Source organism: Ranitomeya imitator, chromosome 7 (assembly GCF_032444005.1).
Source record: "Ranitomeya imitator isolate aRanImi1 chromosome 7, aRanImi1.pri, whole genome shotgun sequence".
NCBI classification, from domain to species: Eukaryota; Metazoa; Chordata; class Amphibia; order Anura; family Dendrobatidae; genus Ranitomeya; species Ranitomeya imitator.
In genome coordinates, this window is record NC_091288.1 from 28366993 (window position 1) to 28387564 (window position 20572).

The following is a 20572-nucleotide window of genomic DNA, read 5'->3' on the forward strand; positions in this document are numbered from 1 at the left end:
TAACATACCCTGAGTGCCATTTACTTTGCAGACCCCAGGCTTACATGTCATGTCATTAGTGATCATTAGTATTCTTCTATTGTGTCTGGTAAAGCATAGGATGTGCAGAGATGGCTTTCACACTTGGGCCCTAGGGGGGCCCAAAGAAACCTCAAAACACGAGAAAACACCACTATTATAATTTGCTCATGATAATTGGGGGGGAAGTCTTTATTTTGCATTTCGATCCATCAACCTTCACCATGCATTGGATGGAAATGATCACAATCCATTATCTACCGGGTTCATTATTGACAGTAAAATAACCAAAGAAAACTAGTCTGGTGATTTGAATATCAATTTAAGACTTGTCCTACCCTTTTCTTGGGAAGGGAGGAGGAATAATTCAATTAAAAAAAATTCCCTTCCATTTTTAATTACAATGCCCATGTATAAATGGATGAAATACTCTCTGTTCTGGAATTATACACAGACACACAGCGAGAATTGTACATTACATGTTATTACATCCAATACTTCTTAAAGGGACTCTGTCACCTGAATTTGGCGGGACTGGTTTTGGGTCATATGGGCGGAGTTTTCAGGTGTTTGATTCACCCTTTCCTTACCCGCTGGCTGCATGCTGGCTGCAATATTGGATTGAAGTTCATTCTCTGTCCTCCATAGTACACGCCTGCGCAAAGCAATCTTGCCTTGTGCAGGTGTGTACTATGGAGGACAGAGAATGAACTTCAATCCAATATTGCAGCCAGCATGCAGCCAGCGGGTAAGGAAAGGGTGAATCAAACACCCGAAAACTCCGCCCATATGACCCAAAACCAGTCCCGCCAAATTCAGGTGACAGGTTCCCTTTAATATGTTTGTATGTAGAAAAAAAGACAACAACGATCCGCGATATATTTTTGTGATCTTTCCTCTATTTGAGCCTTGTACGTCTGCGCCTTTCCGTGTTACATCTACTGTACGTTGTGTTTGTGAACATCATTTCACTATATCATTTATTATTCATGAGTTTTCGCTTTGACTTGTCTCTTTCTGTTGCACAGACCCATTCATTTCTCCATATCATAACCCAATCATGTTTGACTTTAAGCCAAATAGAGGATGGCACATTTGGCCCTACCGTGGAATACTGTAACGGCAACAGCCGGCAAGCCTGGATTCTGAGGAATTATACCAGACTGGAGGTTATTAGAAATGTTTTTTACAGTCCCACTGATTACTTTCTATGAAAGCTTTATGAGGTTGGTATAATATATTGATGATAATATAATGCATCCCATAAGACATCCCAGAATTTGAACTATGGATCTGCAAATAACTCAAAAAATGTAAAATCAATAAATTGCAATAGCAAAGATATTGTATATATTTTATTAATTCATTTTTCAATCTCATTTTTTTTTCCAACATGGGAACTTTTGTAACTTTTTCAGATAAATCAGTTCAATTTAATCCAAATTTTTACTCTTCTACCTCAATGACAAAACTACTCGTGCTGATATCCCAGCAATAAATATGATCTTCGGGGACGTAATATTGACTGAAAATCATGACACATAAATGTGCACATCAGAATTGCTCAGCTGATGTATACATTTTATTTTTAAACAAATAATGTACTCTATCACAAAACTGGCTGGCAGGAGATGAACATCAGAAGTGCTTTATTTAAGACCGGGATAAGAAAACACATTTTCTTAAGGCAACTTAGAATTTTAGTAATACCAGAGACAAAGTAATATATCAACTAGATAAGCAGAAAGCCTACCATGCATGGAATTTATTTAATACGATATATATGTATATCAGTAGTGAGACTCTGCATTGGAGATGGATACTATGAAAAAAATATCCCCTGATGAAGCTTGAGGCGAAACGCGATTTGGCTGCATTTCTTTTTATGTGAGCCACTGCCACTATGTTCTTTATAAGTCTTCCCCATGTCTATTGTTTTCTAATATATTCCTATATGCATTGTAAATTTGGGCTCTTGAATATTCTGAGAAACTATCTCCAATGCAATGTGTCACATGTATTTCTTGCTAAATAAATTCCATGTAAGGGAGGCTATCTTCTAATCTAGTTGATACAGTGGGGCAAAAAAGTATTTAGTCAGTCAGCAATAGTGCAAGTTCCACCACTTAAAAAGATGAGAGGCGTCTGTAATTTACATCATAGGTAGACCTCAACTATGGGAGACAAACTGAGAAAAAAAAATCCAGAAAATCACATTGTCTGTTTTTTTATCATTTTTTTTGCATTTTATGGTGGAAAATAAGTATTTGGTCAGAAACAAGCAATCAAGATTTCTGGCTCTCACAGACCTGTAACTTCTTCTTTAAGAGTCTCCTCTTTCCTCCACTCATTACCTGTAGTAATGGCACCTGTGTAAACTTGTTATCAGTATAAAAAGACACCTGTGCACACCCTCAAACAGTCTGACTCCAAACTCCACTATGGTGAAGACCAAAGAGCTATCAAAGGACACCAGAAACAAAATTGTAGCCCTGCACCAGGCTGGGAAGACTGAATCTGCAATAGCCAACCAGCTTGGAGTGAAGAAATCAACAGTGGGAGCAATAATTAGAAAATGGAAGACATACAAGACCACTGATAATCTCCCTCGATCTGGGGCTCCACGCAATATCCCACCCCGTGGGGTCAGAATGATCACAAGAACGGTGAGCAAAAATCCCAGAACCACGTGGGGGGACCTAGTGAATGAACTGCAGAGAGCTGGGACCAATGTAACAAGGCCTACCATAAGTAACACACTACGCAACCATGGACTCAGATCCTGCAGTACCAGATGTGTTCCACTGCTTAAGCCAGTACATGTCCAGGCCTGTCTGAAGTCTGCTAGAGAGCATTTGGATGATCCAGAGGAGTTTTGGGAGAATGTCCTATGGTCTGATGAAACCAAACTGGAACTGTTTGGTAGAAACACAACTTGTCGTGTTTGGAGGAAAAAGAATACTGAGTTGCATCCATCAAACACCATACCTACTGTAAAGCATGGTGGTGGAAACATCATGCTTTGGGGCTGTTTCTCTGCAAAGGGGCCAGGACGACTGATCCGGGTACATGAAAGAATGAATGGGGCCATGTATCGTGAGATTTTGAGTGCAAACCTCCTTCCATCAGCAAGGGCATTGAAGATGAAACGTGGCTGGGTCTTTCAACATGACAATGATCCAAAGCACACCGCCAGGGCAACGAAGGAGTGGCTTCGTAAGAAGCATTTCAAGGTCCTGGAGTGGCCTAGCCAGTCTCCAGATCTCAACCCTATAGAAAACCTTTGGAGGGAGTTGAAAGTCCGTGTTGCCAAGTGAAAAGCCAAAAACATCACTGCTCTAGAGGAGATCTGCATGGAGGAATGGGCCAACATACCAACAACAGTGTGTGGCAACCTTGTGAAGACTTACAGAAAACTTTTGACCTCTGTCATTGCCAACAAAGGATATATTACAAAGTATTGAGATGAAATTTTGTTTCTGACCAAATACTTATTTCCCACCATAATATGCAAATAAAATGTTAAAAAAACAGACAATATGATTTTCTGGATTTTTTTTTCTCAGTTTGTCTTCCATAGTTGAGGTCTACCTATGATGTAAATTACAGACGCCTCTCATCTTTTTAAGTGGTGGAACTTGCACTATTGCTGACTGACTAAATACTTTTTTGCCCCACTGTATATACTTTTGTGTCTGCTGTTGTATGTTTTTTAAGTATTCTTTGCATTCTTTTAATCATGTATCAATAAAGGGTATTTGCATTCATCTTTACTGAGTTCTGCACATTGTTTATACAGGATTCGGGAATTTTATTTTGTGTAGTAATTTTTTTCCTCTTTGGGAAAGAAACCAACTAAGTTTTTAAGTTGTTTTTCTGGAACATCTTTGGATACATAAAAGCAGTGATTTATTCAGCCTTTTTTTAGTAGCTTATGTAGGTTTCTATTAGCAGAAGGCACTATTGATGAATTTGTTTGCATAATCCAGGAATGATTCTCAGTTCTTTAGAGGCCTGAAGATCCTTTAGACCAGGGGTGTCAAACTGCATTCCTCGAGGGCTGCAAACAGGTCATGTTTCAGGATTTCCTTGTACTGCACAGGTGATAATTTAATCACCTACACAAATAATGACTTGGTGATTAAATTATCACCTGTGCAGTACAAGGAAATCCTGAAAACATGACCTGTTTGCAGCCCTCGAGGAATGCAGTTTGACACCCCTGCTTTAGACACATTCATTGTCACCTAAGTATATCAGTTCCTGTCTACACATCTCATGGCTCATGTCTGTCATCAAAATGTCACTGATCGTCTAGAGAGATTGTCAAAACCACCATAATCATCAGCACATTTCTGTAGCCCTTGATGGTTTCACAGCTGATAGAGGCTGACTGCCTATAAGCAGACATTGCAAAAGCTCTTTTGCGTGTGTATTTAATATACTGTAATATTCCACTAGCTCTCCAAAATTCTTCACGGGAGCATTGCATGTCATTATAAACGATTCCCTGCTAATATTTCTATGACAGCCTTTGCGTTCATTTATTATGTTCTGGACACTTAGTAACAGCAAGTGGGACACGTTCGGTTCGGACAGGTTTAATTTGAACAGAATTAAATCTGTCGGTAAATTCGAACAAATCTGGTAAAAATGAAATTCGGGATCTTTACAAATAGGAAGCCTCTTTTTGGTGATGATTTTCTAAATTGTCTAAGAAGTCTTTCCTTTATCCAGGAGTCACCCAGATGTTCAAGGAGAATTGGCATGTATAGTTTCAGCAGGGTTCCAACATGTCTCTGGAGTGTCTTAGGCTACTTCCACACTAGCGTCGGTACAGGGCTGTCGCGCTGCGTCGGCCTGACGTACCGACGCATACTGTGCAAGCGCCGCACAACGGGGACAGTGGATGCATTTTTCCAGCGCATCCGCTGCCCCATTGTGAGTTGCGGGGAGGTGGGGGTGGAGGTCCAGCCGCGGATGCGCGGTCGGAAATGGCAGACACAACGCAGCAAAAAACGTTACATGTAACGTTTTTTGCTGCCGACGGTCCGCCACAACATGACGCAACTGTTGCAAGACGGTTGCGACGTGTGGCAAAGCGTCGCAATACAACGCTAATGTTAGTCAATGGAGAAAAAACGCATCCTGCAAGCAATTTTGCAGGATGCGTTTTTTCTCCAGAACAACGCATTGCGACGTGCAGTGCACGACGCTAGTGTGAAAGTAGCCTTAGACTTAAGGTGGCCAAACAAATGAGATAGATGTCACCGGTATGTCCCCCTTATATATGAGTGTTAAGCTCAACTAAGAATTCATGTTTTCAAAGGAGATATTGGTAAAAGTTGATGCCAGGAACCTCCATTAACAACGTATCTCCGTAAAAAAACAATTGAAACATTGAAATTCCAACTGCATGATGGTGTTCTCCAGAACATCATCTATTGGATGAGAGTTAGGAGGATCCCATGCGCACCAGCTGGTTGGCCAGTTCTGCAGAAAATGGCACGTTCAGCTAACTTTTATCAAAAGAGTGTGGGGAGAATTTACCTTATTCCAGTCAGAATATCCTCTTTTTATTGTTATCGTTGTAAACTCAGGACAAAAAATCATCAGACAACTGACAGGTTATTTGTAGTGGTGAGCAAATTGAGTCTCAGGACCTTGGACCTGTGGCCATATCAGTAGCCCAGGAGCCCCTGCGAATTGCCTCCTACCTGCCAGAATTCTCGGGACCTTTCTGATTTCTGGGCCTGATGTAATGTTTTCATTGTAGCATGATACACACATGCTGTCATGCTGAGCATATTATTCAGAAGAGACCCTGAGGATGCCAGAAATTAGGAGAGCATTTGCAGGGCTCCTGCCCGGCGACCATGGACCTTGTAGCAACTGGACCATGGTTTTGAGAATAAATTCTCTCATCTCTAGTTATTTGTAGTTCATCGTATAAGAATGTGCAATAACAAATTGTATTGTGGCACCGTGTTAGCCAGAAAAATGGATGTCAAAAATTTTCTGGGAGTGATACCTTTATTGGCTAACCAGAAAATATGTTTGCATATTTTCTGGTTAGCCAATAGAGGTATCACTCCGAGAATACTTTTGTCATCATTGGGCAGAAAAGTATTCACATCGTATAAGAAAAAATACCAAAGTTTCATCCAAATGAGTTTTTATAGGCCATTGCTATTTTCAATTCTGAGCCTATCAAAAGATTCTTCCGTTCAGCCAATACAGCTACTATGGCAGTCAACCCAATGTGCTTGCAACCCAATTTAGGAAATGTGCTCTTGTATTATTGCATTACTGAATGCAATAAGAGAAAACTGGCACTGCAAGTCCACATCACCCAAGTGCTTATGGACCCACTGCAGTTTTATAGGTGATGCTCGGTGGCATTGAGCAAGTCTATCAATCCACACAAACGTATTATCAGTGAACAGAAAGCCACGACACTCACCAAGATATTTGAAAAACCTACCACATTTCATTTAATCAGCAGCATAAGAACATGGTAGAAAAACCTATGGTCATTTCGCATTCGAAACCCCTGAGGAAGCGTTATACTATGCGAAACAGCTGTAGGTTTTCTTTTTTTTTTTTTTTACCATGTTCTTATACTGTTTATCATTTAGAATTAAGCAAAGCTCAATGAAAATCTGTGATAGCTGTTATAGTTGTCGTCACATTACACTTTTGAAAAATAAATGTTCAATATTAGTAAAAAAAAACCAGTATCTAAAGGGAATACAGAGGCTAAGATAAAATTACTGTATATTTTCCAAGGATGTATTTTATGTCTTGTGAAACTTATGCTTGCATTTATTAGGTTTCCACATAATAATATTGCTGAAAAATGACTTTGTCCCATTTGCTGATATGTGGGCTTGTCATTTTGGAGAATGGTGGGGCGTCATTCACACGTCTGTGAAAAAAATGTACTGGTGTCATAAATGTTTTGGATCAGTGTACGATCCATGTCGATTTTTACTATTAGTGTCATCAGTGTTTTTTTTACTGGTGGATAAATCAATTACAAAGCTTCTCCTATATTTTTCATGGTTAAATACAGACACCATGTGGACTCTACAATGATGCCATCCATGTGCTGTACGTATTTATCACGGACCCATTGACTTGTATTAGCCCTTTTCTTCCGTTATACCAGAAAAAATGCACGTCTCCATGAGTTTTTCACAGACTCGTGGCCGTGGTAAAAACATGGACATGTGAATAACACAATACTCTACAGTGGGTATGTTTTAGATCTGTGAAAAAAAACATAGACGTGCAACACAGATGTGTGAATGAGGCCTTAGTATGTAATTGCTGTTTTTCGAAATCCGGCATTGGTTTCTTGCGACTCTCCATTACTGAGATATGATCCATTCTTCACAGTAAATACACCTAGTCTTTCTCGCCAAGTAGGCTTGGTCTTCAAGAAGACGCCCAAAGAGTAGAGTTGAAGCTTCCACCAGCTTGGCTTAAAAAAACTATATACAGGTCAGAAATGGAGAGGAAAAGGAACAAAATAAAAAATTACACCGGATTCAAGAGCACAGCGACATTTTCACCACTTAAAAAAAATTGCATATTTATGGCAAATGACAGGTCCTCTTTAAATGAGTATATTTAGGTTTTGGGACAAATTGGTTAACTGATTTGCAAAGTGCATATACAGTATGTTGTTTTTTGCAATAGATAATTAATGGAAAAAAAATATAAAAATGGAGGAGCACTTCAATCAATAAAAGCATGCAAAGGGTAAAAATACTTGTAAGAACCCACAAATAGTCTATTCATGAATAGAGATGAGCGAATATGTTCGGAAAAGATCGCCGAATCCGAATTTGCCATATTCGGGCCATATTGGTACCTTATTCATGTCAAGTTTATGTTTGACAATCATTTCCGAACATATTTGCTAATTTCTACTTCCGTTGATGCCATGTTCGAATACTGCAAAAACAATATTAGCCGGCGATCGTAATCTGAACCGAATATTGAAAAATGTGCTCAACTCTATTTATGTATGCTGCTCTAGGAAAAAAGACAGAAAATCGAAAGATAGATATATTGATTGATATGAAACAGTTAGATGGATGAATATGAGATTAATGGATTGACAGTATCAAGATCTCTACTATTCTGGCGCTTTTTCTGACTTGCTTTGTTCATGAGTTTGCTGCATTTAATCTCATGTAATATTTAACAGGCATCTGTTGCTTTTTTTTTCTCTGCAGCATTTTGTCCTGAGACATATAAACAGCAACCAGTGCTTGGACGAGCCGACAGATGACGATAAAATGGTCCCAACCATGAAGGAGTGCAACGGAAGCAGATCCCAGCAGTGGCTGTTACGTAACATGACCTTGAATGCCTAAAATTCAGCGCTGGCTGACGAATTGGCCCCCCGATGCAAAGTCTGAGGACCTTAATTAGCATCTATAAGAACACTTGAATGGAAAATGACACTTTCTTCGCTCTCACTGACATAAAATAATTAAAAAAAAAACCTCTTTGAATCCATCTGGGAGGACATAAATAGGACCTTTTCTAATTATTCTTCCGTTAACGATACCTGACTCTACATGCCCAGATGCAAATTGTGTCTGTTTGCCAGAGGAATAAGCAGGACACTCTGGAGGCTGAATATATCCAGACACCCCAGGATCCACGACATGTGTCACGGATGCTAAACAAGAGAAGATTGGAAATATTATAATGTAAAAGAATATTTTATTACTAAACAAAGGACGTGAAAATCCAGATACGGGCAAGAGCGACCACAAACAGTCATGCCGTCACCAGTCCAAGCTCCATTGTGCCGGAGGGTTTTTTAGAAAAATGTTAAGAGGTGATCGAACTTATGTAAAAGGCCAGGGTCACGCGTGCAAGTGTGATGCGAGAAACTCCTACGAGTCTCTCTCATCAATATCCGGCACTTTGGACCGGAGTGTGCAGCTTTATGTATTTCCATGCAGCCACACACTCCGGTCCCGAGTGCCGGCGGCAGTGCCGGGTATTGATGCGAGAGACTCGGGCGAGTTTATCGCATCACACTCGCAAGTGTGACCCCGGCCTTAAGAAGATCTTGTGCCCATTGTCTTATAACTTTCATATCCTTGATTCTAAAGTCAATTTAAAAAGTTGTTCCTCCTTAAAATTGGTCTAGTATATACTGCTAGGGCATAGCTGTGATGACATGATACGTGCCACGTGTGCTGTGTACAGGGTTGACAACAAGTCCAAACACCACCAACCCAGCTGATATTAACACCGGTAGTGACGGGCAATGCATGCTCCTTCTTTCCTACGCCCAACCAGCCCTAGGAACGTCAACAATCAGAATTTGGCTAAAAGGGTATTCCATGGTCAACCAAAAATTGGAATAAAGGCTGCATATGGCATAAAAGATCAAAAACAATCATCTCGTAATGCCTTAAGGATGCAGCCAATTTTAGTTTTTGCACTTTCATTTTTTCCTCTCTTTCTTCCAAGAGCCATAACTTTTTTATTATTATTTTTCCATCGGGATTACAAGGTTTTTTGTTTTTTTGTTTCATTTGTTTTTTCAGGATGATTAGTAGTTTTGAATGACATCTTTTATTTTACCATACAATGTACTGAAAAATCTGAAATGAAAATTCTAAATTAATTGAAAGGCTTAAAAAAAAAGTGCAATTCCCCTTTGTATTTTTGGTATCATTTTCAATGTTCATTGTCTGGTAAAAATGACCTTATGGCAATTCCAAAATTTGTATATTTTTTTTTAAATTATGTAAACAGCTTAAAAAAGTTTTGTGCTTTGAAACAGGAAATTTGTCTTCTGAGACTCGTCACTTTATTTTCCCATGTGAAGTCTTTTTTTTTTTGCTTGCATGTTGAGCTTTTTCTATATCATTTTGGGGCATATATGAAGTTTTTTAAAATGTTGAAGAGGAGGGGAGAGGATTTTTTTACGCCATTTACCTGATAGGTGAAATGATTAAAAACATTGCCCTGTCAGACTTTTATGGTCGGAGTATACCAAAAAAATTTTTTTTAATTTCTCTAAATTTAAATTGGGACAGCGGGTGATTCAAACAATATATTTTTTTATATTTTTAAAGCTTATTTTTTTAACTAGTTAGTGCTTGAACAGTATTCTGATGGTGTCCTATAAATGTCAGCCTGTAGCTCAGCTTCACAAGAGTACCAAGATGGCAAGGACACCTTCAGTAAACTCCATGTTTTATGGCATTTACAGCTTTTAGACAATTTTTCATTGATCCAGGAGAGCCCTTATAAGGTCATGTTCCCACATTCAGTACGGTATTTGGTCGGTGTTGTACATCAGTTTTTTAAGCCAAAACCAGGAATGGGTGAAAAATGCAGAAGTGTTGACGTATTTCTATTATACAACCCCTGGCAAAAATTATGGAATTACCGGCATTGGAGGATGTTCATTCAGTTGTTTAATTTTGTAGAAAAAAAGCAGATCACAGACATGGCACCAAACTAAAGTCATTTCAAATGGCAGCTTTCTGGCTTTAAGAAACACTGAAAGAAAACATGAACTAAAAATGTGGTAGTCAGTAATGGTTACTTTATTTTATCCAAGCATAGGGGAAAAATTATGGAATCACTCAATTCTGAGGAAAAAATTATGGAATCACCCTGCAAATTTTCATACCCAAAAATAACACCAGCATCAAATTAGATCTGCTCGTTAGTCTGCATCTAAAAAGGAGTGATCACACCTTGGAGAGCTGTTGCTCCAAGTGGACCGACATGAATCATGGCTCCAACATGAGAGATGTCAATTGAAACAAAGGAGAGGATTATCAAACTCTTAAAAGAAGATAAATCATCACGCAATGTTGCAAAAGATGGTTGTTCACAGTCAGCTGTGTCTAAAATCTGGACCAAATACAAACAACATGGGGAGGTTGTTAAAGGCAAACATACTGGTAGACCAAGGAAGACATGAAAGCGTCAAGACCGGAAACTTAAAGCAATATATCTCCAAAACAGGAAATGCACAACAAAACAAATGAGAAACGAATGGGTGGAAACTGGAGTCAACGTCTGTGACCGAACTGTAAGAAACTACCAAGAGGAAATAGGATTTACATACAGAAAAGCTAAACGAAAGCATCATTAACACCTAAACAGAAAAAACAAGGTTACAATGGGCTAAGGAAAAGCAATCGTGGACTGTGGATGACTGGATGAGAGTCATATTCAGTGATGAATTACGAATCTGCATTGGGCAAGGTGATGATGCTGGAACTTTTGTTTGGCGCCGTTCCAATGAGATTTATAAAGATGACTGCCTGAAGAGAACATGCAAATTTCCACAGTCATTGATGATATGGGGCTGCATGTCAGGTAAAGGCACTGGGGAGATGACTGTCATTACATCTTCAATAAATGCACAAGTTTATGTTGATATTTTGGACACTTTTCTTATCCCATCAATTGAAAGGATGTTTGGGGATGATGAAATCATTTTTCAAGATGATAATGCATCCTGCCATAGAGCAAAAACTGTGCAAACATTCCTTGAAAAAATACACATAAGGTGAATGTCATGGCCTGCAAATAGTCCGGATCTCAATCCAATTGAAAATCTTTGGTGGAAGTTGAAGAAAATGGTCCACGACAAGGCTCCAACCTGCAAAGCTGATCTGGCAACAGCAACCAGAGAAAGTTTGAGAGCCAGATTGATGAAGAGTCCTGTGTGACACTCATTAAGTCCAGGCCTCAGAGACTGCAAGCTGTTATAAAAGTCAGAGGTGGCGCAACAAAATACTAGTGATGTTTTGGAGTGTTTTTTTGTTTGTTTGTTTTTCATGATTCCATAATTTTTCCCCTGTGCTTGGTTAAAAAAGTAACCATTACTGACTACCACATTTTTGTTCTTGGTTTCTTTTAGTGTTTCTTAAAGCCATAAAGTTGCCTTTGGAAATTACTTTAGTTGTGTGTTATGTCTGTGATCTGCTTTTTTTCTACAAAATTAAACAACTGAATGAACATCCTCCAAGGCCGGTGATTCCATAATTTTTGCCAGGGGTTTTACTTTTCCTCTGATTGTTTCACTCCTAGTTTTGGCTTACAAATACTGATGTGAAATACTGACCAAATACTGAAAGTGTGAACGTGGCCTAAGAGTAAAAGTAGCCCCACAGGGGCAGGACTGCAGAAAAACAGAGACACCCGTGAAGGTAGAACGGAAAAATAAAGAATTTATTCAGATTTTAATTCTCTCTTACGTACAGTCATTTTTGTCCAAGCCATGATAACACATAAATATGTTCCGCGTCGATTTTATGTCCTGGAGGTAAATATGGTTTGAAATGGTGTTCCATTTCCATAGCAGCCAAAAATTACTTCTTGAAAATTAAAACTTTATATATAAAAAAAATCTTGAAAATGAATGAGTAATTTTCTCCTAAATGGCAAACTAAGCTCCATGTGAAACCAGAACTCCCCAAATCGCACCCAAATATGCCAGCTATATCTCAAGGGTAAAAAGTCCTGAGATTAAACTAATCGATTCGAAGTGAACCAAATTCATTATAAATTCCTTGAAATTTTTGTATTCGATTCTCGTGAATCCAGAAAAATGGCTGCCCTCATCCGTTAGCTCCCCGCCCGGTTCTCCACTCAATCCCTTTGGTATCATTTTGGATCTAGGAATATCTTCCGGTGCTGACTATTCAGTTTTGAGCGTCCCACCCTACATGACCACCTGAGGCTTAGTGCTCATTCGGATGTCCGATTTTTCCACATACTGTTTATTCTGATCAGAGTTTGATCACAGTGTGCTACGAATGTCATCTGTTGTTTCGTACGTGGAGAATTTTTTTTTTTTAAGTTTCTCAACATTTTTCAGTCAGACAGTTCATGAAAATCAGAAAACATTTTGATGTCATCAAAGTGCAGTCCAATTTTTTTTCACAGACCCATTGACTTTCTGATCTGACCCCCGGTTTTAAATAGGACATGTTTCCATGATTTTCTGTGGAGCTCTCAGAGAAGATCACAGACATGTGGATGGCTTCCTAGACTATCACAGGTACAAGTGTTTTTGGTGAAAAACGGCTAGCACTTATATGGGAAAATCGGACATCTGAGTGAGCCTTTTGTCAGGCCTAGTCAGTGCCAGAGGACATTCACAACTATAAGATAAGACTGAAGGTAGTGAGCGGAGGACCGGCTGGAGAGCTGCAGTGACAGGACTGGTCAGGGCGGGATATCAATTATATTTTATTGTACTGTAACTAGTATTCAGGAATTTTAAATCTGAAATGAATCTGTCTAAACTTGGGGAAAATTTTCATCTACAAAATGTACCAACGCAAAAACACAGAGCAAAAGAGTCCACTTAAACGTAATTATATATAAAAATCTACAAAACTTTATTGGTTTATAACAATCACATTAATGTATCAATACACAATATTAGGGTTTAGGATATGTGTGATGTCTGCACAAAGATATAGCAGAGGACAATAAAAGGAAGATATGATGGTAGCCAAGTTAAAGGGGGAGTACTACAGTACTTCCTTAGGGAACCAGCATGGATAGATAGCAAAAAGTTATATACGTGACCCTGTTGAAAAAGCTACGCGAAACGCGCGTCCGGGGTGCCAAGCGAGGTGGGGGTACCTTCCCTGACTACCGATGGGTAAGCATGAGCCATGTGTAATTGTGTGACTTTATATACGGGGGTGGCCTGATGAGTGCACTGTCAGACACAAGACTATAGATTTACATGGCCACATATAGAACTTTTTGCTATGTATCCATGCTGTTACCCTAAGGATGTATTGTAGTACTACCCCTCTAACTTGGCTACCGTCATATCTTCCTTTTATTGTCCCTTGCTATATGTTTGTGCAGACAGCACACATATCCTAAACCCTAATATTGTGCATTGATACATTAATGTGATTGTTATAAACCAATAAAGTTTTGTAGATTTTTTATATATAATTATGTTTAAGTGGACTCTTTTGCTCCGTGTTTTTGCGTTGGTACTATTTTGGAGTGGTCCCGGAGGTTGGGCACCCGCGGGGTAACCTGAGAGAGCTGGTACTATCCGCTCACGATTACAAAATATACTGGTGCTTCATGATTGTGGTATTAAATATCTACAAAATGTAATTCTAGCCAGTTACCAGCAGGCCACTTCACCTATACTATGGTATTGTGATACCAGGCAGCGAGTAAAAGCGGAAAGCTCTACCCTCTACCGAATGACCTCTATATGACTACTGAGCAAGACCAAAACATAAAAAACAAAAACTGTCATGGCCGCCAACAATTAAAGCAAAAATGGTGTAATACTTTTGAGAAAGCTAAGGGAAACTTTGCCATAATTTTGACTAATTTCTTCCATTTCTCTCATACTGTGATCAGATTGATTCATGACCGTCCGACACTGTTAAAGATTTATCTATAGCGACAGTTCCGTGAAATCTAGAGTATAGTTTGGTCCCTGGAACTCGTCAGTCCATTCGATGTAATGTTCTGCTTGCTTTTTTCTGGACCAACAAGAATGTTTTGAATTAAACAAGGAAAATTAATTCTGCGTTTTCCACATTTCCTTACGTTTTAATTGTGTCATTTATTGCGAAAATATACACAAATGGAGTAAAGCCTTATGATGCTAAACTGTCTGAGCAATAACACTAGCCGTGATGCCGATAGCAACCAATTAGAGCATGGCTTTCATTTCTTAAACCGCTCTTATAAAATCAAAGCTGTACAATAATTGGTTGTTTTTATAAGTAGTACAAGAGAGCAGGCTGAGAAAAAACAACATGTCAGCAGTCCCGATTTAGCCTGAAAAATCCGCAGGATGACTTGGAAAATGGATGGATCAGACGCTTACCCCAACCAAAAAAACAAAAGTAGGCATTTCATTGCAGGTAGCAATGGCAGAAAGTCCTGACTTGGGTGCGAGTAGTAAATGTATTAGGGTCAGGGAACTCCAACATGACTTTTAATATCCTTCATCACATAAGGTACATTATTTATTATAATGCACATCTCAGCTGCTGCAGAACCACTTTATTAAAACTGAGGGGGAGATTGTTGTCTTTCATTAATTTGTATTAAGCAGTCATTTTCAGAAGAAGCTGTGCAGCTGCTGGATTGTTTGTTATGATGGGGCAGAAGAATGTAGAATATATAGTGCAGCTGCTGCAGAAACTCTTTCTTTAAAGGGCTCGCCTTATTTTAAATTGGTAAAATTGCTATGTGCTTGTGAAAACAAACAACTTTGCTTTACTCCTTATTATAAATAATCTCTGTTCTCAAGAATGGAGTGCCTATGAAACATTCATGGTCAGAATGTGATGTTTATACATTGTGGTAGATTAGCTAACTCAGCTGCTCACAGAGGTAGTAGACACAGGAACGCGTCGTGTCTTCCACTGGTTTATTTAAAAGGAACGGCATAAACCAGTGTACAGTTCAGCAAAATTAACACAGCCTTTCTGGCATAACGGAAAAACAAAAAATAGCGTAGCACAGTCTTTGTGATTTCAGGGATCCGGTAACTCTGGGAAACAACAAGGTTCAGCTTCCTTTCACATAAACACCGTTCAGGAGTTTGCATCTCCAGGCACACTGAACACTGAATGACTTAGAAGGCTGATTGTTTACCTCCTAAACCACACCCTGGGGTGGAGATATGGTGAACAGCCTCCCACCTACTCTTGAGATGTTCATTAACCCTAGCCCTTAGCAAGTCCGTTTAGCCACTCTCAGCATTTAGTGTGCTGGAGCATTTTTCTAGGTTCATATCACTGAAGCTGATAACCTCAGTGATACATATCTCCCTTCCAGTACTTTTCCAGTGACTTTGTCACAACATATAATTTTAACAGGCAGGAAAACGAGGAATCTTTCTTAATTTTTATTAGGTCGGTATTATTTACAGCCGTCTAAGTTATCAATGAAGCATTTCCTCTGACACGTAGGGATTGATTCATCATTTGCATTTTTAAGTTACCTTTCTTTTTTTGTCCTGTGGTATTTGATGACTTGGTTCATGAATTTTGCAAAAATGCTCTTTTTTTTCTAATTTATAGAGCAAAAAGTTGCGTGATCCTCTAAAATGGCACACAATGTGTGCAAGATGATTTAAGAGGGGGAATCGAGAACATTTATACAAAAAAGGGACTTTTTAAAAAGTTGGAGTTGATAAACCCTATACCTCACCCAGAATAGAGACCATGAAAAAAAAATATTTAACACATTTAACATAGGCACAACTTAAAAGTAGATTTTGTTGTAAATCAATAACAGTCAAAAAACACCAAAAACTAGACAAAAAAAGGTGCAAATGTAATAATGAATTGGGCCCACAGACTAGATATATTATATACTATTATGGCATTATATAATTGCATTTTAGGCAGTTGCTTAATATAATCTTTGAAGTCACTTCAAACCTGAGCTACTCATTAATCATTTCTGAAGGTAATAGACCAACCGTACAGTGTATAATGCATAAACCATTAATAATTGTAATGGGGCTAAAGTGAAACATTAATTTGCAATTATAGCCATTGTATAACACTCCTTGATCCTTCACTTGGCGCTCATCCACTTACCAGACCATTTACATTTTGCTATTAGGAACAATTAACACTTTTAAGCTAAAAGTCATGAGTTTCCATTCTTTGGTATTCAATGGGGTTCTCCATGGGGTACCATCCACAATGTTCAGACACCTTAATAGGGCCTTCTGTGGAATAGAGATCATCCATAAAGAGCATATCTTGCTCAGGAGGACCCAGCACATGTCCATAAACTACATACTGTAACACCTTTATTTCAATGGATATTCATGAAATGCCTAATTTGTCCTGTGAGGGCGCTGCAGGAAACTGGTGCTTGATGCTTGGTTCTCCACAGATTACAGCTGATTGCTGACAGCAATTAACCTATGATACGCCTATTTTAAGGGGATGAATGTTAAAGGCTTTTCACTCCTTTCGTTACTTTCGTACCAGTGCGCTTAAGTAAAAATTAGTACACCTTTTATAACTTGAGAACTTTGCCAGATTTTCCCCCAAATTTTATTTGCGTTGAATAAATTTGTGCGAAGCGCAGTACTGGAAAACTTGTAACTGCTCAGAATATACATCTGGAGGAAAGGAAAGGGAGAACTCAGCTGATTATAAGACCTTAAATTCTGCAAGACAGACTGGTAACCATGAGAGCATGCATTCTACAGGAGAGAGAGAGGATTTAGCTGACCATAAGAGGTTACACTCTACAGGAGAGAGAGGATTTAGCTGACCATAAGAGCTTACACTCTAGAGAAGAGAGAGGACCCTACTGACCATAAGAGCTTACACTCTACAGGAGAGATAGAGAGAGAGGACCCTGCTGACCATAAGAGCTTACACTCTACAGGAGAGAGAGAGGACCCTGCTGACCATAAGAGCTTACACTCTACAGTAGAGAGAGGACCCTACTGACCATAAGAGCTTACACTCTACAGGAGAGAGAGGACCCCGCTGACCATAAGAGCTTACACTCTACAGGAGAGAGAGGACCCTACAGACCATAAGAGCTTACACTCTACAGGAGAGAGCGGACCCCGCTGACCATAAGAGCTTACAATCTACAGGAGAGAGAGAGGACCCTGCTGACCATAAGAGCTTACACTCTACAGGAGAGAGAGAGAACCCCACTGACCATAAGAGCTTATACTCTACATGAGAGAGAGAGAGGACCCTGCTGACCATAAGAGCTTACACTCTACATGAGAGAGAGAGGACCCTGCTCACCATAAGAGCTTACACTCTACAGGAGAGAGAGGAACCCACTGACCATAAGAACTTACACTCTACAGGAGAGAGAGGACCCCACAGACCATAAGAGCTTACACTCTACAGGAGAGAGAGGACCCTGCTGACCATAAGAGCTTACACTCTACAGGAGAGAGAGAACCCCATTGACCATAAGAGCTTATACTCTGCAGGAGAGAGGACCCCGCTGACCATAAGAGATTACACTCTACAGGAGAGAGAGGACCCCACTGACCATAAGAGCTTATACTCTACATGAGAGAGAGAGAGGACCCTGCTGACCATAAGAGCTTACACTCTACAGGAGAGAGAGGACCTCGCTGACCATAAGAGCTTACACTCTACAGGAGAGAGGACCCTACTGAATATAAGAGCTTACTCTGTACAGGAGAGAGAGGACCCTGCTGACCATAAGAGCTTACACTCTACAGGAGAGAGAGGACCTCGCTGACCATAAGAGCTTACACTCTACAGGAGAGAGGACCCTACTGAATATAAGAGCTTACTCTGTACAGGAGAGAGAGGACCCTGCTGACCATAAGAGCTTACACTCTACAGGAGAGATGACTCTGCTGACCATAAGAGCTTATACTCTACAGGAGAGAGAGGACCCTGTTGACCATAAGAGCTTACACTCTACAGGAGAGAGAGGACCCCACTGACCATAAGAGCTTATACTCTACATGAGAGAGAGAGAGGACCCTGCTGACCATAAGAGCTTACACTCTACAGGAGAGAGAGGACCTCGCTGACCATAAGAGCTTACACTCTACAGGAGAGAGGACCCTACTGAATATAAGAGCTTACTCTGTACAGGAGAGAGAGGACCCTGCTGACCATAAGAGCTTACACTCTACAGGAGAGATGACTCTGCTGACCATAAGAGCTTATACTCTACAGGAGAGAGAGGACCCTGTTGACCATAAGAGCTTACACTCTACTGGAGAGAGAGGACCCTGATGACCATAAGATCTTACTCTCTACAGGAGAGGACCCTACTGACCATAAGAGCTTACACTCTACAGGTGACAGAGATTACCCTAATGACCATTAGAGCTTACACTCTACAGGAGACAGAGAGGACCCTGTTGACCATAAGAGCTTACACTCTACAGGAGAGAGAGGACCCTGCTGACCATAAGAGCTCACACTCTACAGGAGACAGAGATGACTCTAATGACCATTAGAGCTTACACTCTACAGGAGACAGAGAGGACCCTAATGAGCATAAGAGCTTGCACTCTACAGGAGACAGAGACTAACCCAGTCACTCTGGAGATGAAAAATGACTCTGCAGTAAAAACTGTGCTTCACTGGGAACCACTGATCTGTGATTGCCCCGGTACTGACCACCACTGTACAAAGTATGATAATTTACTAGATGTCACAGGTGCATGGGCATTATGGAGAGGTCATGCAGCAATGCAAAATAACATTGGCTCTCTCTCTCTCTCTCTGATGCTTTAGCAGTGTGAGCAATTGTGCCAGGCACATTTTCTTTTTTTGCGAACTGCAAGTCGAATGTCAAAATGTTGGAATTCACGTGAAACCACAAATTTATGGAAATTCAATGCAAACTTGAACCTCTGCAGATGATCCGCTCATCTCCATACTATAATCTTTTCCCCCACCCACTCAATTTAGATCACTCAGTCATAGGCTAGAGACTTTTCTTACTTAATACAGATATGTCACCCCTATTAGCTTGACATATCCCGAAATGAGTAGTGCAAGTTGGATCACCATTGAAAAAAAGCAAAAAGAAGAACATGAATTAGTGATACTCTGTCAGGTGATGCTTATGATATACGTCGTGTCTATAGTTGGCCACCCAGTTATGATCTTGATGTGAGTTACAACCTGTTGAGAATTGTAAATTGGAGTCATCAATGACATTTTTTGGAAGTGTAAGGCTGATTTCATCTAGCTTTATATTTGCAGAGTATAGTATTATTATTTCTTCTGCAGACAGGTTACTGTTTTCATTAAAACAATGACTAATTTCTACTGTGTATTTTCTCGCCCTCACGACAATTTGTTCTGGAGGCATTTGCATATCTTTGGATTCTGTCTTGAAGAACTGAAATTTTATTTCCCAATTTACCGGGGAACTTGGGCAGTGCTGGAGACATTTTATTATTTTGCGTTGCAAATTACTGTCACTCTCAGGATTACCAGTTGGGATTTATATAAGGAAAAAAAAAGTAATTATATGGTAATTCCCAACAAACAGATTTCCATACATTTTCTTTAAATCCTCCTGGAGGAATAATAATGTATGAAGGTGATTTATAGAGTTTCTAGACTTAACTCTACCTGACGCTTACGCAACGTCTACTTTGATAAGCTTATTTCAGCTGGGCTCTCAAGCTCCGATGTTATGGGGGCCATATCTAGTTGGGGTTGCAAGTGCTTCTTATGTAGTGCCCACCACCCATCCCTCTTTGAATTGCTATACTGGTGACAAACCCTGTGTTTTGGCTGTTAAAAACTGGTGAGGAGACACATGGCCAGTTGAGAAATATGGTTGTACACCAATAGTTACCAACATTCATGTTGATAACTTAGGGACACTGTAGTCTCACCTCGGCTCTACCCCATCCCTGGCAAAATTGCCTATTGTATGAGAATATTGTGTATATCCCACCCTTTTTGGCCCAGAATTCCCTAATTCCCTAAATTTGCCTTGATTTTTTTTTCACCAAAAATCAAGACAGTCCAGGCAAATTGAA

At 39.7% G+C, this 20572-nt stretch overlaps 1 protein-coding gene across 2 annotated transcripts in view; it reads left to right on the plus strand.

The window, feature by feature from the left end:
• The window catches only part of GALNT13 (polypeptide N-acetylgalactosaminyltransferase 13), a 300662-nt gene extending 292145 nt beyond the window's left edge, over nt 1–8517 (plus strand). Inside the window, exon 11 of one of the 2 annotated variants that reach the window (XM_069732955.1) lies at nt 8265–8517. In XM_069732955.1, the coding sequence (XP_069589056.1) occupies nt 8265–8405 (141 nt within the window). In that variant the 3' untranslated portion in view covers nt 8406–8517. Of the gene's footprint in view, nt 1–1046; nt 1233–8264 lie in introns of those variants that run through there. The other variant, XM_069732956.1, reaches the window with a different exon arrangement.
• Nucleotides 8518–20572: the final 12055 nt, after the last annotated feature.